Source organism: Cloeon dipterum, chromosome 4, assembly GCF_949628265.1.
Source record: "Cloeon dipterum chromosome 4, ieCloDipt1.1, whole genome shotgun sequence".
In the NCBI taxonomy this organism is placed as follows: Eukaryota; Metazoa; Arthropoda; class Insecta; order Ephemeroptera; family Baetidae; genus Cloeon; species Cloeon dipterum.
The window spans coordinates 1,849,261-1,865,010 of NC_088789.1; the positions used below are offsets into that span (position 1 = coordinate 1,849,261).

At 40.2% G+C, this 15,750-nt stretch overlaps 6 protein-coding genes across 6 annotated transcripts; 1 reads left to right on the forward strand and 5 right to left on the reverse strand.

Moving 5' to 3' along the window:
* Positions 1 to 13: 13 nt before the first annotated feature.
* LOC135941881 (MFS-type transporter SLC18B1-like) lies at positions 14 to 4,663 on the forward strand. Its single transcript, XM_065487649.1, has 11 exons — positions 14 to 361; positions 2,054 to 2,149; positions 2,217 to 2,290; positions 2,347 to 2,494; positions 2,558 to 2,626; positions 3,368 to 3,500; positions 3,557 to 3,669; positions 3,731 to 3,921; positions 3,972 to 4,067; positions 4,125 to 4,293; positions 4,354 to 4,663. The coding sequence occupies exons 1-11, from the start codon at positions 161 to 163 to the stop codon at positions 4,462 to 4,464; spliced, it is 1,401 nt and encodes a 466-aa protein (XP_065343721.1). The 5' UTR covers positions 14 to 160; the 3' UTR covers positions 4,465 to 4,663.
* LOC135941884 (uncharacterized) lies at positions 4,500 to 5,985 on the reverse strand. The gene is made up of 2 exons (XM_065487651.1): positions 5,800 to 5,985; positions 4,500 to 5,094 (listed from the first exon to the last, which is right to left on the reverse strand). The coding sequence occupies exons 1-2, from the start codon at positions 5,812 to 5,814 to the stop codon at positions 4,786 to 4,788; spliced, it is 324 nt and encodes a 107-aa protein (XP_065343723.1). The 5' UTR covers positions 5,815 to 5,985; the 3' UTR covers positions 4,500 to 4,785.
* A 595-nt stretch (positions 5,986 to 6,580) lies between these two features.
* On the reverse strand, positions 6,581 to 7,233 carry LOC135942575 (larval cuticle protein F1-like). The gene is made up of 2 exons (XM_065488752.1): positions 7,094 to 7,233; positions 6,581 to 7,041 (listed from the first exon to the last, which is right to left on the reverse strand). The coding sequence occupies exons 1-2, from the start codon at positions 7,103 to 7,105 to the stop codon at positions 6,712 to 6,714; spliced, it is 342 nt and encodes a 113-aa protein (XP_065344824.1). The 5' UTR covers positions 7,106 to 7,233; the 3' UTR covers positions 6,581 to 6,711.
* Positions 7,234 to 9,988: 2,755 nt separating this feature from the next.
* On the reverse strand, positions 9,989 to 10,600 carry LOC135942930 (uncharacterized). The gene is made up of 2 exons (XM_065489284.1): positions 10,505 to 10,600; positions 9,989 to 10,417 (listed from the first exon to the last, which is right to left on the reverse strand). The coding sequence occupies exons 1-2, from the start codon at positions 10,514 to 10,516 to the stop codon at positions 10,112 to 10,114; spliced, it is 318 nt and encodes a 105-aa protein (XP_065345356.1). The 5' UTR covers positions 10,517 to 10,600; the 3' UTR covers positions 9,989 to 10,111.
* Positions 10,601 to 12,211: 1,611 nt separating this feature from the next.
* LOC135943212 (uncharacterized) lies at positions 12,212 to 12,798 on the reverse strand. The gene is made up of 2 exons (XM_065489669.1): positions 12,724 to 12,798; positions 12,212 to 12,629 (listed from the first exon to the last, which is right to left on the reverse strand). Exons 1-2 carry the CDS (start codon positions 12,733 to 12,735, stop codon positions 12,324 to 12,326), a joined length of 318 nt encoding a protein of 105 aa, XP_065345741.1. The 5' UTR covers positions 12,736 to 12,798; the 3' UTR covers positions 12,212 to 12,323.
* Positions 12,799 to 14,279: 1,481 nt separating this feature from the next.
* On the reverse strand, positions 14,280 to 15,400 carry LOC135942951 (keratin-associated protein 6-2-like). Its single transcript, XM_065489309.1, has 2 exons — positions 15,258 to 15,400; positions 14,280 to 14,755 (listed from the first exon to the last, which is right to left on the reverse strand). Exons 1-2 carry the CDS (start codon positions 15,270 to 15,272, stop codon positions 14,387 to 14,389), a joined length of 384 nt encoding a protein of 127 aa, XP_065345381.1. The 5' UTR covers positions 15,273 to 15,400; the 3' UTR covers positions 14,280 to 14,386.
* Between the last annotated feature and the right edge of the window lie 350 nt (positions 15,401 to 15,750).

Consider the following 15,750-nt stretch of genomic DNA (forward strand, 5'->3'; position numbering starts at 1 on the left):
TCGGCGACGACATCCAGCAGCGCTGGCTGGTTTAACGCATCTTTATTACGATTTACCCTCGGCACGCTTCACTCCACTGTCAGGGCCGAGTGCAAACGCAGCGCGCTGTGTACTATTCAATTAATCCAACAGCGGGGCCATCGATCGGTGGTGCGCTAGTATGGCTTTCGACGAAAAACAGCTCTTGATCAAAGACAACTCGACAGAAATTTCGGCGTTCTCGTTGTCGGACGCTACTTCCGTGAAAAAAACCAGCAAAAAACTGACCAAGAGGCAATGGCTCACGGTGGTGGTATTCGGCATCGCCAATTTTATTGCAGCCTTGTGCATCTCGCTGCAGGCACCATTCTACCCTCAGGAGGTGAGTTATTATAATTTTACGTCTTAGTGTTTATAGGTCCATCGCATAATTAAATTATTTTAAAACAGGAAAACAATTTTTGTCGCATTGTTGAGGCATTCTCAGGAGTGTCAGAGTAATGGCAGATATTTGAGCATTCCGGAGAACTATTTCTGGCTACCGAATGTGACCAGAGATGACAAAAGGTGGTTAATTTAGAGTTTTGAAATGTTTAAATAGCTCAACAGGCTGGGAGGCGCACCGGCGCCGACTCGCCACTTGCTGGTTTTCACACCTTTCCAGCGGCTTGAAGGGACAAATTTCTGATAGAAATAAATTTCAATTGTGCTGAGGTCGGAATGGAGGCAAAAAAATGTTGTAACCGTTCAAATTCTCTGTGCTATGTCAGGTGTTTCGCTCCTTGTGCAAGTGAGTTTGGTTCTCACGCTCTTGACTTCCCCCAACTACCCTAACCAGTGGCTATACCTTTAATCTAAGAAATATCTGTTCAATTTCTTTACGTTAACGATTAGAAAAGATTTCTGGAAGGCACTATTCAAAAGCTACAATCCTCTCTCGCTGGTAAAACGCTTTGGTGACAATTTTACACGATTGAATGATTTTTACTGATCTTACAACTATTGTAGAAACGTGAAAGAGCACAAATCAAGCAGTTTGAACAATTAGAACCGTCTTATAAACCATCTAAATCGACTATAAATTCTTGAAATAAATTCTGCTTCTTTCCCAAATTTTAATATATAGAGATGGAATTTTCCAGCTTGAAAAATATGTTCTCGTCAGTTTTCTAGAACGAAATAGTTTTTCGTCACCTTAATAAAGTTTATTACGTAACAATTTGTACACCTTTCTTAGTTAGTTATTCTTGCTGGCAAAATAAAGCACAGGATTTATCAAAAATGTTGTATTTTTCAATTAATTTATAATAAAAGCGTAAACTCTTTTAACACATAATTATGTCACGCTAAAATTAAACGATTGCTGTCAAATGCAACCAGCTTATTGTATGAGTGTGTAATTATTCACTTTATTATTCTCTATGACAAGGAGTTGCTAATTTAAGTAATGAGTATTGGCACAGACAATTAATTTGGATTCCACTTTTGTAGGGTCGTTTCTAATCGGTGATCAAAATGCTCAGAACGCGTGTACGCACCCCAGAATGTATAAGAAAAATATAGTAAAAAATAGTATAATTTAAAATTACGCGTTTGTGACAATATTCAAACTAATGTTCAACTTTTTTGGTATCAAAATTTACAAGCAGTGTATATTAATTTATAATAGATATGCTAGTACAGAGATTTGAACATGGATAATTTTAATTTTTTACTTGATAAATAAGAGTCGAGAATATTACACCACTAAAAGTAAAAGGTTCTCCTAGTTCATCGACACAACCTCGAGTTTAGAAATATTGAAATATAACAAGTATTTTAAATTTCCTCAAAAGAAAAGAAGAATAATTATGATGAGTTGTAGTAGTTATATTTGAATAAATAAATTATTAGAATCTCTAATAAAGCGTTGGATTTTTTAAATCAACAAATTCGATCTTACCAAATAATACCACCTGTAATTTTAAGAAAATTGTTTAACAATATTTCATGTGTCAGGTTTCTTTAAAATTATGGACCGAAAAACATATTTCTTGAGTGTTACCTAACTTACGTGAGTTATTGAACTTTCCAGGCTGAAAGGAAGGGAGCTACAGCCACGGAATATGGTTTTGTGTTTGGAATTTATGAACTGACGTGCTTTATAACTTGCCCTATATTTGGAATGTATGTAAGTAACAAATAATTTGAAAAATTATTTCCAATTAATTTATCAACTATGGACAAATATATTTTAGCTTCCAAAATTGGGGCCAAGATTTGTATACAATGCAGGTATATTCGTCACAGCAGTCAGTTGCATCCTATTTGGGTATGATTGAAAATTTAACTTCTATTTCCGTGATCCACTCATCGCGCTAATTGCAGGGTCCTCGACTACGTGGAAGATCACACATCCTTCCTCGCCCTCTCGTTTGCTGTTAGAATTGTCGAGGCGCTCGGTTCTGCAGGAACACTGACAGCCACCTTTTCCATTATAGCGGCTGAATTTCCAGAGTCGGTCGCGACTACTTTCGTAAGTCAATCGAGACATTGAATAATTAATTACAGCTCTATTAACTATACTATTCACACGCAGGCGTCACTGGAGACGTTTTTCGGCCTTGGCTTGATTGTTGGACCAACGGTCGGCGGTGTTCTTTACCAGGTGATTATCGCACCATATATTATTTTTCTTATTTGTATGCAAATCCTAGCCGCATTATGGCAGTGTCGATTTCATTCCGATATCTGGATTTCAAAGACGTCAACGGCCTGCCTTGTGCACGCGACACACTTAATATATAGAGAAAAGTGCACTCGCCGCGTTTCCTATTGGAGGTTAATTACACTCCATTTCACTCACAGTCTGAATCTTTTGTTTGTTGATCAAGAAATGTTTGTCTTTATTCAATAACCTGTATTCTACACTTTTTGTTAACTTGATCCCAATGTTTAAAGAAAAGACCGTCTTTGACGAATTTTCTGAGCACACCAATCGATTCTTGCTGAGGGTGGAATTAGTTAAAGTGGATATTTAAAGTCCAGCGCGACGTGTGAACTTTTTTCCCGCCAAAACAATATGAATGTGAGAAGTGCGCATGCGTCAAAGCTGGCTTGATCTGACAAAGAAGTCATTTGTACAGGCGGTCTCTCTGTGAGTGCTCAAACCAGCTCTCACGCATGCGCAGTTCTCGCATTCGTATTGTTTTGCCGGGAAAAAAGTTCGCACGTCGCGCTGGACTTTAAATATCCACTTTAACTAATTCATCCCTCAGCAAGAATTGATTGGTGTGCTCAGAAAATTCGTCAAAGACCATGTTATTATGCCCCATGATTTCAAAACACGTAGTAAAATTAATAAAAAAATTCCAATAAGAAATAGTTTAAGAAATTGTGTCTCTTCTAGTTTGGAGGATTCGTGCTGCCCTTTTTAGTTACTGGAATTGTACTTTTAGTCGGCGGAACTGTCTCTGTGTTGCTCTTACCCGGAGAAACAATACAATTAGACGCTTCAAGTGTGGTTGCTTCTCGTAATTCAGGTATACCTTAACACTTTCAATTATCGGTAACGATTTTAAGATTTTAAAATATTTAGGATTGCTTGCTATTCTGAGGGTGCCTTCAGTAGCACTTTCAGCAGCATCCATTGTTGCGTCATCAATGAGTTTGGGATTTATTGCAGCGACTCTTGAGCCTCATCTGAGACAGGTAAATATAACTATATGCAAATATTTTGAAATGAAAAATAAATTCTGAATTTGAATTGCAGTTCAATCTGAGTCCTGTGCTCATGGGTTTTATGTTCATCATCAGCGGTGGGATGTACGCCATCGTCGCGCCATTCGCTGGCTTCCTTTGCGACAGGGGAGTCGGCCCAAAGGTTTTGGCCTCCGTGGGAAACTTTTGCATTGCCTTTTCGTATTTTCTAATTGGACCGTCACCGTTCTTCGCAATTGACACGTAAATTTTAATTCAATCTAATGATATAAATTTCATTCCTACAATTTTAGTGTTTTGTGGATGGTGATAATTGGCTTGATGATTCACGGCACGGGAATCGGTTGCTCGCTGGTTACTGCATTTATTGGTGCCCTTCAATCAGCAGTGTAAGACGATATTGTCTTATGTAGACAATGGCTATTCATTTTTCTTGGTTTTTGTAGGAAGAATGGCTTTTCTAACGATATTTCCACATACGCAATGGTATCGGGATTGTGGGCATCTGCCTTTGCCTTAGGAGCATTCGTCGGGCCTTCGATTGGAGGTGTGATGCTGGACTTGGTCGGCTTCAGATGGGGAACCCTAGTGGTTATCGGCACTCACGCCTTATCAGTGAGTTTCTTGAATTTATAAAAGATTTTTCCTTTAATTAAGGCAATGTTATCATTGCAGTTTATCGCACACATAATTTTCATCCAAGTGGAATCTCCCAGGCCGAAATACACGGAAATTGTAACAGAAGAGATCCGTCCACTGCTAAAAGCGACGCAGGTGCGGGCGTAATTGTAAAATTGGTACTGTTAATTATAGGTAATATATGATTATTGTATGTGTGGCAAACACCTAATTTATTTTATATGAAAGAGATTGCACATTTACGTAAACATGAAAGAGATACAAACTTTTTTATAGAAAATAAGCTACATGCGCTGTAAATCATATCAGTATAAGATACAAAAGACAAAACTATCCTTTAACCAGACTTGTATTTTGATTAAAACTCAGATTTCTTGTAAAAGACATCATCGGTACTCATATTTTTGTTCCAAAATATTTAAAAAAGAAATGCTTAAATTATTCCGCGTGCCGGGGTGGTGTTGGTGATTAGCGGCGGTGCAGGGTGTATCCACTGTATCCGCTGTATCCAGTGTAGCCGACGGGGTAGGCCATCGCGGGGGCGTGATAGGCCAGCGGAGCATGGTACGCGGGGGCAGCTACAGCCACGGCGGGTGCAGGGTGGTAGGCCACCGGAGCGTGGTACACGGCGGGAGCAGGAGCGTGGTATACAGCGGGAGCTGGAGCGTGGTAGAGGGCCGGCGCGGCTTGGTAGACGGCGGGGGCGGCGGCGACGGCGTAGCCTCTCTTGTCGCGCGGAGCAGCAGCGCCGGCCATGGCCACAATGCAGACAATCACCTGGAAAGGTAAGGCATAGTGTGAAATGGGGGCATTTGCTTGAAATTTATAAGGACACTTTTGCGCTGCGATTTTAGATTCAATCCTGCCACTGTGCATTCTTCACTTAATATCTTTTCTTTTGACGGGCTGAAAACCGAAATCGGTTGAGCCAATCGCCGTAGAATCGTAAAAACTGATATTCTTTAAATCCAAAAAATCTTTTCCGATGTTTCTACGGCGAATGGCTGGACTGATTTATGTTTTCAGCACGTCTCAAGAAATAATTCTAGAAGCATAATGCACAGCAGAAGGATTGAGGGTCAAATCGCAGCGGAAGTTCCTTAAAATTGACAGTATACACTGAGGGCTTACCCAACTGGTGCATTAAAATTATTTTATCAGATTCTCTCGTTTCACTTCCACGGACAAGCTGATTTAAAGCGAATTTAACTTGGTTGAATTATGAGAGTAAACGCAAATTCTTCAAATCATTTGATAAATTTTCACTCTATACACATGATTTTTTAAAAATTTAATTTAAGTCGTTGTAAAACTATGACGATTTAAACCAATTAATGATCTAAAATAAGGAACCCCTTCAAAAAGAAGAGTTTGACTAGCAAGGCAATACTCCAAACCTTTGAAAATAAACTACATTTGAAAATTTGAAAGAAACTCAGTCTTACGCAGTGGCAATAAATTAACTGAATAAATGGAACTTACGAAGGCAGTCTTCATGTTGGTTGCTCACTGCTTTGGTGGGTACCTGAGATGTGATTCGAATGCGATTGTCTCCTTTATTTATATGAGAGGGCAACAGGTGCATGCACAAATAGGACTCCTCCTCTCCTCGGTAACTCAAGGAACAATGCTAGAAATGTCACTTTTGTGGCTAGGTCAGGCGACTGCTCATATTCAGTACAATTAACGCAGTGAGGCAGGTCGCGCCGCTTGATTATTATGGTTGGGTAAACGCTCTTTACAGATTGTGTGTGTGTATGTGTGGTCTCGTTCGAGAACAAGACCGGCGTTGCATAATTTTTGTTATGACATGCTGTGCGAGCCGAGTTTGCGTTTCATCAATTAACGATAAAATAAAATCAAACCAGTTTTGTTACTGCGGCGTGATCTGATTTTCTTATTTCTTTCCTGACGAGAGTCAAAATAATATGGGTGGAACAGTTGTGTAATTTCCCATCATTAAAGAACAACACAAGAAGCCGCTGATGCATGCATAGCTTTAGCATTGAACTACAGGGAAAACGCATTCCGGAGAGAAATTGCTCGCTTTTATAATGCATTACATCACGATATCTATAGTACTATATGATGCTGTCACGGACCACGGTTTTTTCTATTTAAATCGGTCATGTTTCAATCTCCCAGGAACTTGCACTTTTATGATCTTAACACACCATTTTACGGCTTAATTGGTGAATGCATGTTGCTTCTTAATTAGGACATTTGTAAAAATCATTGATGGAAGGTGAGAATTGAAATCATGTTTTTTACAGTCAAATCAGTCGGGTGAATTTATTTTACACTCTGCGGGATCACAATATAAATCGATGTGTGTGGTATAATAAATAACTCGAAATGGTGTTTGATGTGGTTAAAAATCTTTGGTGCATTCGCTTAGTAGTGGAGGCCGTGGAGACCGTAGCCGTGGGCGTAGTTCTTGTAGCCGTAGCTGTAGGCGGAGGCGGCGGGGTAGGTGTTGTAAGCGTTTCCGTAGACGCGGCCGTACGAGTTGTAGGCCAGGGGGCTGTGGCCGTATCCGTAGGCGACGGGGGCGGCGTGGTGCACGGAGTGCACGTTAGCGTAGGAGGTGGCGACGGGGGCGATGGCCTTGACGACGGGGGCGGCATAGTGGTGGCCGTAGGGGGCGGCGGCGTAGCCGTAAGAGTTGTAGCCCAAAACTCCGGGCTCGGCGGAGGCCACGGCGGCCAGGAGGGCGATGCAAACCTGAGGGTGGTTTTTTAGAGTTTAAATTTTACAAAATGTTAAAATTTCTTACCAGGAATTTCATGTTGGTTGGTTGGGCTGTTTGTTTGCTGTGCTGCAGACGAACTGATGCTTTGGTGAGGCAGTGGCGGAGTTTATATAGCGCACCCAAGGTGGATGTGCAGACAGGCACCTCTTCTGCACGCGCCACTCCCCCCGCCCGTCGCAATTACGCAGCCCTTTGGCCATCAGGGACACCACACCTTTGGTGCAATACTCGCACTGCATGAAAAAGCGGCGGCTGCGGAGATTTGCTCACTCAAGTGTGCACTGCGATAATTATAATCACTTACCTTGCCGCACGCGCTTATTTCCTTTTTTTGGAGAGCTTGCCTGCTGGCTGCAGAGCATGACGATGATTTGTTTTTTCGTTCTTTAAAAAGTGATCACGTTTCTTCCAACGGAGGGTTATTATGGCAAATCAACTTGGCACGCTGAGGCCGAGCGGGCGGTGATTTTTGAAGGCCTCCAACCGCGGAAACAAAAGGAGAATAGACAAAATCGCTTGAGGACGAGAGTCTGATTGGTTTCTTGTGTGTTAGCGTTCGATTTCCTTGCCAAATTAAGGCAGCTGATTCAAAGAAACACTGGAAAGATTTTACCGTGCATGATTAATTATGCAAATCAATGAGATGCTAGTTTAAAATAAGTTATTCTACACACGAACCAATCATAGATGGAATTTAAATTCAATGTAATATTTCTTTATTTACCTAGCTAATAATTATAAATAATAATTACGAGAATGGAGCCCAATTCAAACCTCATTATAATCGGACTATTCATCAAAAGTACAAAATCAGAATTATGCATCTTTCACTTTGCTCTTTTTCTAATTGGGTCGTGTGCATATTGAAAATACCAAACGAATATTATTCAAATTACCTGCAAGACCTTGTCAATATGCGTATCCGCCTGCAGGAATACTATTTATTTCCGGAAGCATTTAACATAGTCCAATAAAGAAATTAGCAATATTTACAACCAGGTCGCGCGAACGCAATCAGGGCTCCTTGAAAACTAATTAGGAATTAACATTTTTGTCGCTAAGTCACGCGTAAATGCTGTTCGTTATTATTCCTTCAAATGCGAATAAATCAAGGTTAAAACTTTCGGCTAAAATGCAGTGCAACGTTGCGGTCAACTCTTGCTGGCTGGGTTTGCCCGCGATATAAACAATAATGGTGAACGTGATTTCGTGAACGTATGTATTGATCAAAATGCATATCCTGATTCTGTAACAATTATTGTGCCACTCTCAATGCTATTAGCGAGATTGATCTTGTTAAAACTTTATTGAGACAAATTTGCGATTTGGAAAGTCACGCCGGTAATTCGTGATTGTCTTAATTATTAGGACGAAATGAAAGGAAAAGGACAACATGAGATTTGAGTTTTAATAGCTTAAAATTAGCTCTCCATTTTTCTTTGTTTTTCTGAACTTTTTCTCCGAGCTGGATCAAGATGGTGATTGTTTCAGGAAATTAATTATCAATAAATTATCTACCATGTGAAAAGTGCGCGAAGAAACGAGAGTGAAATGGCATTGCGCACTCGTGTTATGCAAGGGAACATTGATAAACATCGCAGCTCACACATCATAACGTTGTGCGGATTACTACAGACATGCATGGCTAAATTCTTCACTCTGATTCAAAATTAAATCACACGCGTTGTGCGTTTTCAGACTCAATGTGTAAATTAGACTTGATAGCTTTCGCGCGCCGAGCAACGCCTTAAAAAAACTACTAATTTTTAACCTTGTCTTTGCACTCGTTGCAGAATTTTGTGATAATATCTGTTACATAAAAGCGGGTTGTTTACTTGGATTTGCAACAGCGACACTCATTGTAAGGCTGAGACGTTTAATTATGGTCATAAAGTCTTTGCTCTCTTTGATCGTTTGTATATGCGAGCCCGCGACAGATTTATTTATTGCCCTTCGCACTCCACTGGCTCATATATTAATGGATGAAATCGTGCTGCAAACCTTACTCTTACAGATCTGCGTTGCTGATTCACTTTGCAATTTATGCCTTATATGAATGCTGATGATCAAATTACTATTAATTACTTTTACACCGATATTTTCCTGTGAAATTATTTGCATATTTAGCTCAAAGGTCACATGATAAAATTTCAATATCTAACTGTTGGAGTGGACGAGGCATGAACACCATTTAAATTTCCTACAAAATATCTAGAGGCCTCAGCCGCAAAATTTAAGGCGGCGGCTGGCCATTTTCACCGGCGGCTGGCGGTCGGCGCGGCTGACAATATTTTAAACGTAAAGTTTGATAGTGCATAACGGCTCGAAGGGCCGGAAAACATATTTCGAGTCATTTTAAATTTGTGACCTTTTTCACCGGAGGCTGGCGTGGCTGGCGCAGCTTAGCCAGATACACTGCGGCGGGCGCTGCTTAGCTCGGCTAGTTGGCTGGCTGACACCTCTAAATATCATAAATCTGATTTTAACAATCTTACGACTATTACGACGAAAGGAGACTCGTTTGAAAATGTGTTCCACAATTTATACTAATATAATAACAGTGCAAATAAATATAGATATGTTTATTTTGATTTTAGAGACAAAGTTTATTGTTGAAAATTAAAGTGTGCCATTATTTTGTTGTCACATGGTCTAAAAATACTAAAATTTACTTTAAATAATGCAAATATTTCTTTAAATTTAAAGTAAATGATTTCAGTGGCCAATTTTTATAAATATCCTATATTTTATTAATGTTTTGCTAAAATATGCTTCGCATGTAACTGGTTGGATGCTATAAAAGTAATTTTAAATTGGGTAGCATATAAAAAGTACCTTTTAACAGTAGACGTTCAAGTTTACAAGTCTTGTAGATGATATTAAGCCAATAGGTTGAGATCGATAGGATTAAAATATAAATTTATATTTAAATCAGTCTGATAAATTTATTATACATTCTTGGATCACGAAACATTTGAGCGGATATCATTATGTGGGAATAAATAGATCGAAATGATGTTGGATGCGCTGTCAAAAACAATCTTAGTAGTGGAGGCCGTGGAGACCGTAGCTGTGGGCGTAGTTCCTGTGGCCGTAGCTGTAGGAAGAGGCGGCGGGGTAGGTGTTGTAAGCGTTTCCGTAGACGCGACCGTAGGAGTTGTAGGCCAGGGGGCTGTGGCCGTATCCGTAGGCGACGGGGGCGGCGCGGTGCACGGAGTTCACGTTGGCGTAGGAGGTGGCGACGGGGGCGACGTAGTGGTGCCTGTAAGGGGCAACGCCGTAGTTGTAAGAGTTGTAGCCATATCCGGGCTCGGCGGCGGCCACGGCGACCAGCAGGGCGATGCAAACCTGAGGGACAAAAAGGGTGAATTTTTAGTGTTAAAATTTCACAAAATATTAAAAATATTTGAAAAAGTTTTAAAATCAAATTCTCACCAGGAATTTCATGTTGGTTGGTTGGGCTGTTTGTTTGCTGTGCTGCAGACGAACTGATGCTTTGGTAAGGCAGTGGCGAGTTTATATAGCACCTAAGGTGGATGTGCCGATATATGGGCGCCTGTTCTGCATGCGCCACTCTCCCCGCCCGTCGCAGTTACGCATGCAGCCATCAGGGACACACCTTTGGTGCAATCGCACATTTCAAATGATGTTTATTATGCTTCACCAGGGCAACTAAACCCCACACATCCTTATACATCCACGACTAATTGAAAAAGCCATTAGCTTAAATGAAAGAACGTGCGTTAAAGTTTACACATTCTAGAAGGTGTTTTACTACAGGATAGTAGGGCATTGCGAAATTCAAACTCATTTTCATTCAAGCTCTATTTTCTTATAGTGAGACAGATTTCATCCAATAAAAGTATATTTGTAATTGTGTAGAATGGTAATCTCTCATGAGTGATCGCCCAAATAAAAATTCATGCGCGCTTTAGTACAAACTGTAAGTAAAACGAACCTATTCATTTTTCCATCAAAATTAAAGTAAACGGCAAAAAATATTAGGAGGAAATTTTTTGAAATAATGAAATTAATGTATTCGCGAAGGCATGAGACTTTTAAACGGTTAATTTCTTAATAACAATTAAAAAAACGAAGTGTTTAATTCCCTGATTTTCAATAAAATATTATCCAAAAATTAAATTAGGTTAATGTTTGTTTCTTGAAACTTTGCTTAAGGACATTCCGTGGTTTACGAGCTCACCGAGTCCCAATGGCACCACAAGGTGGATAACATATATAGGGGGCCCGAGTGGGCGCAGAGGAATTTGGCCCATAATGTTGACAATTTAAACAAACTATATAAATTAAATTTGCTGTCTGCTGCCAAAAACATCGATTTCAAAATATTTTCTGGGATCTTTCTTTTAAAATTTGGTATATCAATTTTTAACAGATTCAAGCCGTATTTTGTTTAAACCATATTAACAAAGTAAAATTTTGTAATTTTAAAAAGGAGATGTCATTCGAGCCGAGAAATTATTAAAGATCGAGTTATTTGCATCTTTTTGTGACATTTTTAATTTGAAAGTAATTTTAATCGTTAAAAATGGCAATTTCCAATATTTTTTTGGAGAAACAGCTGCTGTATGTGGACATTCTTTCGCCTCTCTGCTTCGAGGTCTTGTTACTGAAACGACAAACATTTATCCCTAAGCCCGCTGGAAAGGTGCGAAATCCGCAGCTAGCGGCAAATTAGCACGTTGAGCTAAGGTGATCATTATTTCAAGACAATTATTAACTAACCATTTTTCGCTAACTCTGATAATGCACAAACAGTAATAGATCGCTGAAATTCTCAAAAACAAATGCATTATAACAGTGCGATCCAACGGGCAGGTTGAATGCTTACAACTGCGATTTAATTAAGAAAGGGATATTTAGAGGGATTTGAAGCCTTGTTCTAGCAGTTTTTGGAACTCAAATGTGTCAGTTGATCAATTTTGTTGTGGTTTATGTCATCTGGAATTTTTTCATTTCATTGCATCTAAAGTTAATTTAAAACAGCTTCCCAATTTATCATTTAAGTTTTGGCAGAAATGTGCTTAGCATAACTCAATATAAACTTTGTGGATGTTTAAATTTATTTTCTTGATTGAAAACGAGCCAGAGGTTGAGATAAAAAGTATTAAAAGATAAAAATTATATTTGAATCAGTCTGATAATTTTATTATACATTCTTGGATCACAAAACATGTAAATGTAAGGCAATAAATAGATCGAAATGATGTTGGATGCGCTGTCAAAAACAATCTTAGTAGTGGAGGCCGTGGAGACCGTAGCTGTGGGCGTAGTTCCTGTGGCCGTAGCTGTAGGAAGAGGCGGCGGGGTAGGTGTTGTAAGCGTTTCCGTAGACGCGGCCGTACGAGTTGTAGGCCAGGGGGCTGTGGCCGTATCCGTAGGCAACGGGGGTGGCGCGGTGCACGGAGTGCACGTTGGCGTAGGAAGTGGCGACGGGGGCGACGTAGTGGTGGCGGTAGGGGGCAACGCCGTAGTTGTAAGAGTTGTAGCCATATCCGGGCTCGGCGGCGGCCACGGCGACCAGGAGGGCGATGCAAACCTGAGCGATAAAAAGGGTGAATTTTTAGTGATGAACTTATGCGAAACAGTTTTACGAAATATTAAAAAATTAAGTTCTAAAATTTAATTCTCACCAGGAATTTCATGTTGGTTGGTTGGGCTGTTTGTTTGCTGTGCTGCAGACGAACTGATGCTTTGGTGAGGCAGTGGCGAGTTTATATAGCTCACCTAAGGTGGATGTGCAGATATAGGCACCTGTTCTGCACGCGCCACTCTCCCCGCCCATCGCAATTACGCAGCCATCAGGGACAGGGACACACCTTTGGTGCAATCGCACATTTCAAATGATGTTTATTTATGCTTCACTAGGGCAACATTCCTAATCTGTTACGTGCAGATTTACATAAAATTATGTATTAATTAATACAAATAAGAATTATTATTTTAATCATGGTTTCTTCTAATATTTTAAAGCTATAGCTCTGAATCCAAATTAATTTCCCTGTGAGTTTAAATTTATTTGATTTGACATGAAAGGCGCGTGAGACGACATTCGTTATTGAGCGTCTCTGGTAGTTTTTTTATAGCAAGGCAAAACCTTGTCAGTCTGTGCCTTTACAGAAGTGTAGTGGTACTTCTCATTTAATTTTGTTATCAAATTTTGGTTTATTAAAAACCATAATTAATGTCGGATAGGAGCAAAAAATTTTCAGGACGCTAACGTAGCAGTTGGGGGGGGGGGGCGCTCGGCCTGAGGGATTTCAAAGGGCCAATTTTAAATGAAATATACAGGGAGTGCATCGGGGAATGCCTGCTACGTCTATATATATAGCCAGTCTGGCACTCACCACAATATATGATCAGTATTGCGTATTGTTCCTATGCTTCAGATTCAGATACTCTTTTATTTTGAATGAATTAGACACCAAAGGTGTACAACAGACATATAATAATTAAATCACAGATCAATGCTTGTTGTTTGCTTTGGTGGCTTTTGGCACAGTGTCAATAAACTGTTCTTATCACATTCGAAAAGAATACTCTCTTATTTTGTAAAGCCATTATTTTGTGATGAGTGATATAATATACAAGAACATCTTTAATGAATATAAAGGTTTCTATATTACATTCAGTCAGCAACTCTTGAAAAATGTATTATGAATTTTACCTATAAAGTGAGCTTCATAAATTATAAGTTTCTATTTATAAATTTTATCACTTGGCAAGACCACTTTTCTTTAATACTTGTGTATAGAAATAGTAGAATCCAGCCCGTTGACTCGCACTATTAAGGCATCCTCAGGAGTGTCAAAGCAGTGGGAGATATTTGAGCAGTTCCTGGCTGCCCAATGTCAGAGATGGCAATTTAGAGACTCGATGAAATGCTCAAATAGCTCAAGGGGCTGGGAGGCGTACCGGCGTCGACTCGCCACTTGCTGCTTCGTTTCCGCACCTTTCCAGCGGCTTTAGGAACAAATGTCTGGCGTTTCAATAAAAGACCTCGGTGAAAAGATTGCCACATTGGGCCCAAGTTCCTCTGCGGCCACTTGGGCCCCAATGCTATCCACTTAGCGGTTTATTGGGACCCAGTGACCTCGTAGCCAAAGGTTAAACATATCTCACTTTGAAAAAATAAAATGGGAGGGGATGATAATGATCAAAATAGTTCAAATGAAAATTACATACTCCATTTTTCCTGTTAAATTATCAATTTATTTATATGTACAACCGTATATTTCTGCATATCAAGCGCAAACAATAATTTACAACCGTTGAGAGGGCATCATGGCTTAATTTTTAGTAATAGTGAGATCCGTAAGCAGATCCAAGTCCAAGTCCATGTCCATGTCCATATCCGCCATAAGCAGATCCATAGCCGTATCCTTGGCCGTAGTGAGGTGCGGCCAGGGCGACGGAGTGCGTGTTGGCGTAAGAGGTGGCCTTTCCGTAGGGGTAGCCATAGCCGCCATAGCCGTGTCCATATCCCAGGGATCCCAGTCCGTAGCCGTTGCCGTAGCCATTGCCGTAGCCTCCATAGCCATTGTAGCCATAGTCATCGCCGTACAGTCCACCGTAACCCGATCCAAGATACGAGTTGGAGTACGAGGTGGCCACGGCCACAGGGGAGGCCGAAGCACAAGCGGCCAGGAAGGCCAGGCTGAAGATCTGAAATTTTTTTGATAGTATAAGAAAATGATAAAATAGCAGCATTTGCGAAAAAACAGCCGAAAAACCACCAGTTTTGGGTTGTTCTGCATTTTTCCGAATTTAACCCCGAAAAGGTCACATTTCGCGCCAAAAAAGTGAAATTGTGGAAAATTATGATAAAGCGTTAAAATTTTCGTTCTTTTGGTGAAACTAGTGGCTTTTATAAATGCATGCGTTTCGGGAAAATGTGCAAAGTTGCAGAAAAAAACGCAAAAACAGATTTTTGCGATGGAAAAAGGTTTTGATTAATATAGTGGTTAGCTAAATATCGTGTAATTTTCTGAATAAGTAAATCATTCACAACAAAACTTAAAATTATGATAAAAATGCAGATTAATAAGAGCTCAAAATGCCCTACTAAGATTTTAATTAAAACTGCACCTTGAAAATATAAAAATTACACAATTTAGTTTTGGTGCATCAATAAGCGAATGAAGTGTTCCAATGCCAAGTGACTTACCACAAGAGTGTTCATGTTGCTTGAATGCTTGCTGAGGGTGAAGTGGATGCCTTTGGGCTAGATCCGCTCGCTTTTATACCTCGAAGCATGTGCATTGCAAATTTTTAATCACGGCCAAACACCATGTAACATAACACTTGGTGTCAGCGGTTTCACTCGGCGTTTTGTGGTCGGCCAGTTAATTTTAATGCAGCGGCGCGTGTGCATGCACTCGAGCGTGCACCGCGCGCGAAATGTGTGTGCAAAACGCCGGTCAAGTTGGGCAATCTCTGCTGCAGTTCGGCTTATTTGAACTAATGGAGCTGACCGGCCGGCGCACGCTCCATTCGTCGCGGTATTGAATTTGTCAACGCCCGCGTCGAGAGGCGTGAAAATGCCATTCATTGTCTTTTCCCACGTGCGCACCCTTCTCTTTAGGAAATCGTATCTTATTGTTCTGATATATATGTCGTTTGAGGCAGGGCTGTGAAAATTAGACCGTTTTTTCAGGAAA

Excerpts from the sequence above, each read along its gene's own strand:
- LOC135941881 (XM_065487649.1), top strand. The coding sequence starts at position 161 with ATGGCTTTCGACGAAAAACAGCTCTTGATCAAAGACAACTCGACAGAA. Across the intron at positions 2,291-2,346 it reads GTCAGTTGCATCCTATTTGG|GGTCCTCGACTACGTGGAAG; the intron begins GTATGATTGAAA and ends CGCTAATTGCAG. Across the intron at positions 3,922-3,971 it reads CCGTTCTTCGCAATTGACAC|TGTTTTGTGGATGGTGATAA; the intron begins GTAAATTTTAAT and ends CTACAATTTTAG.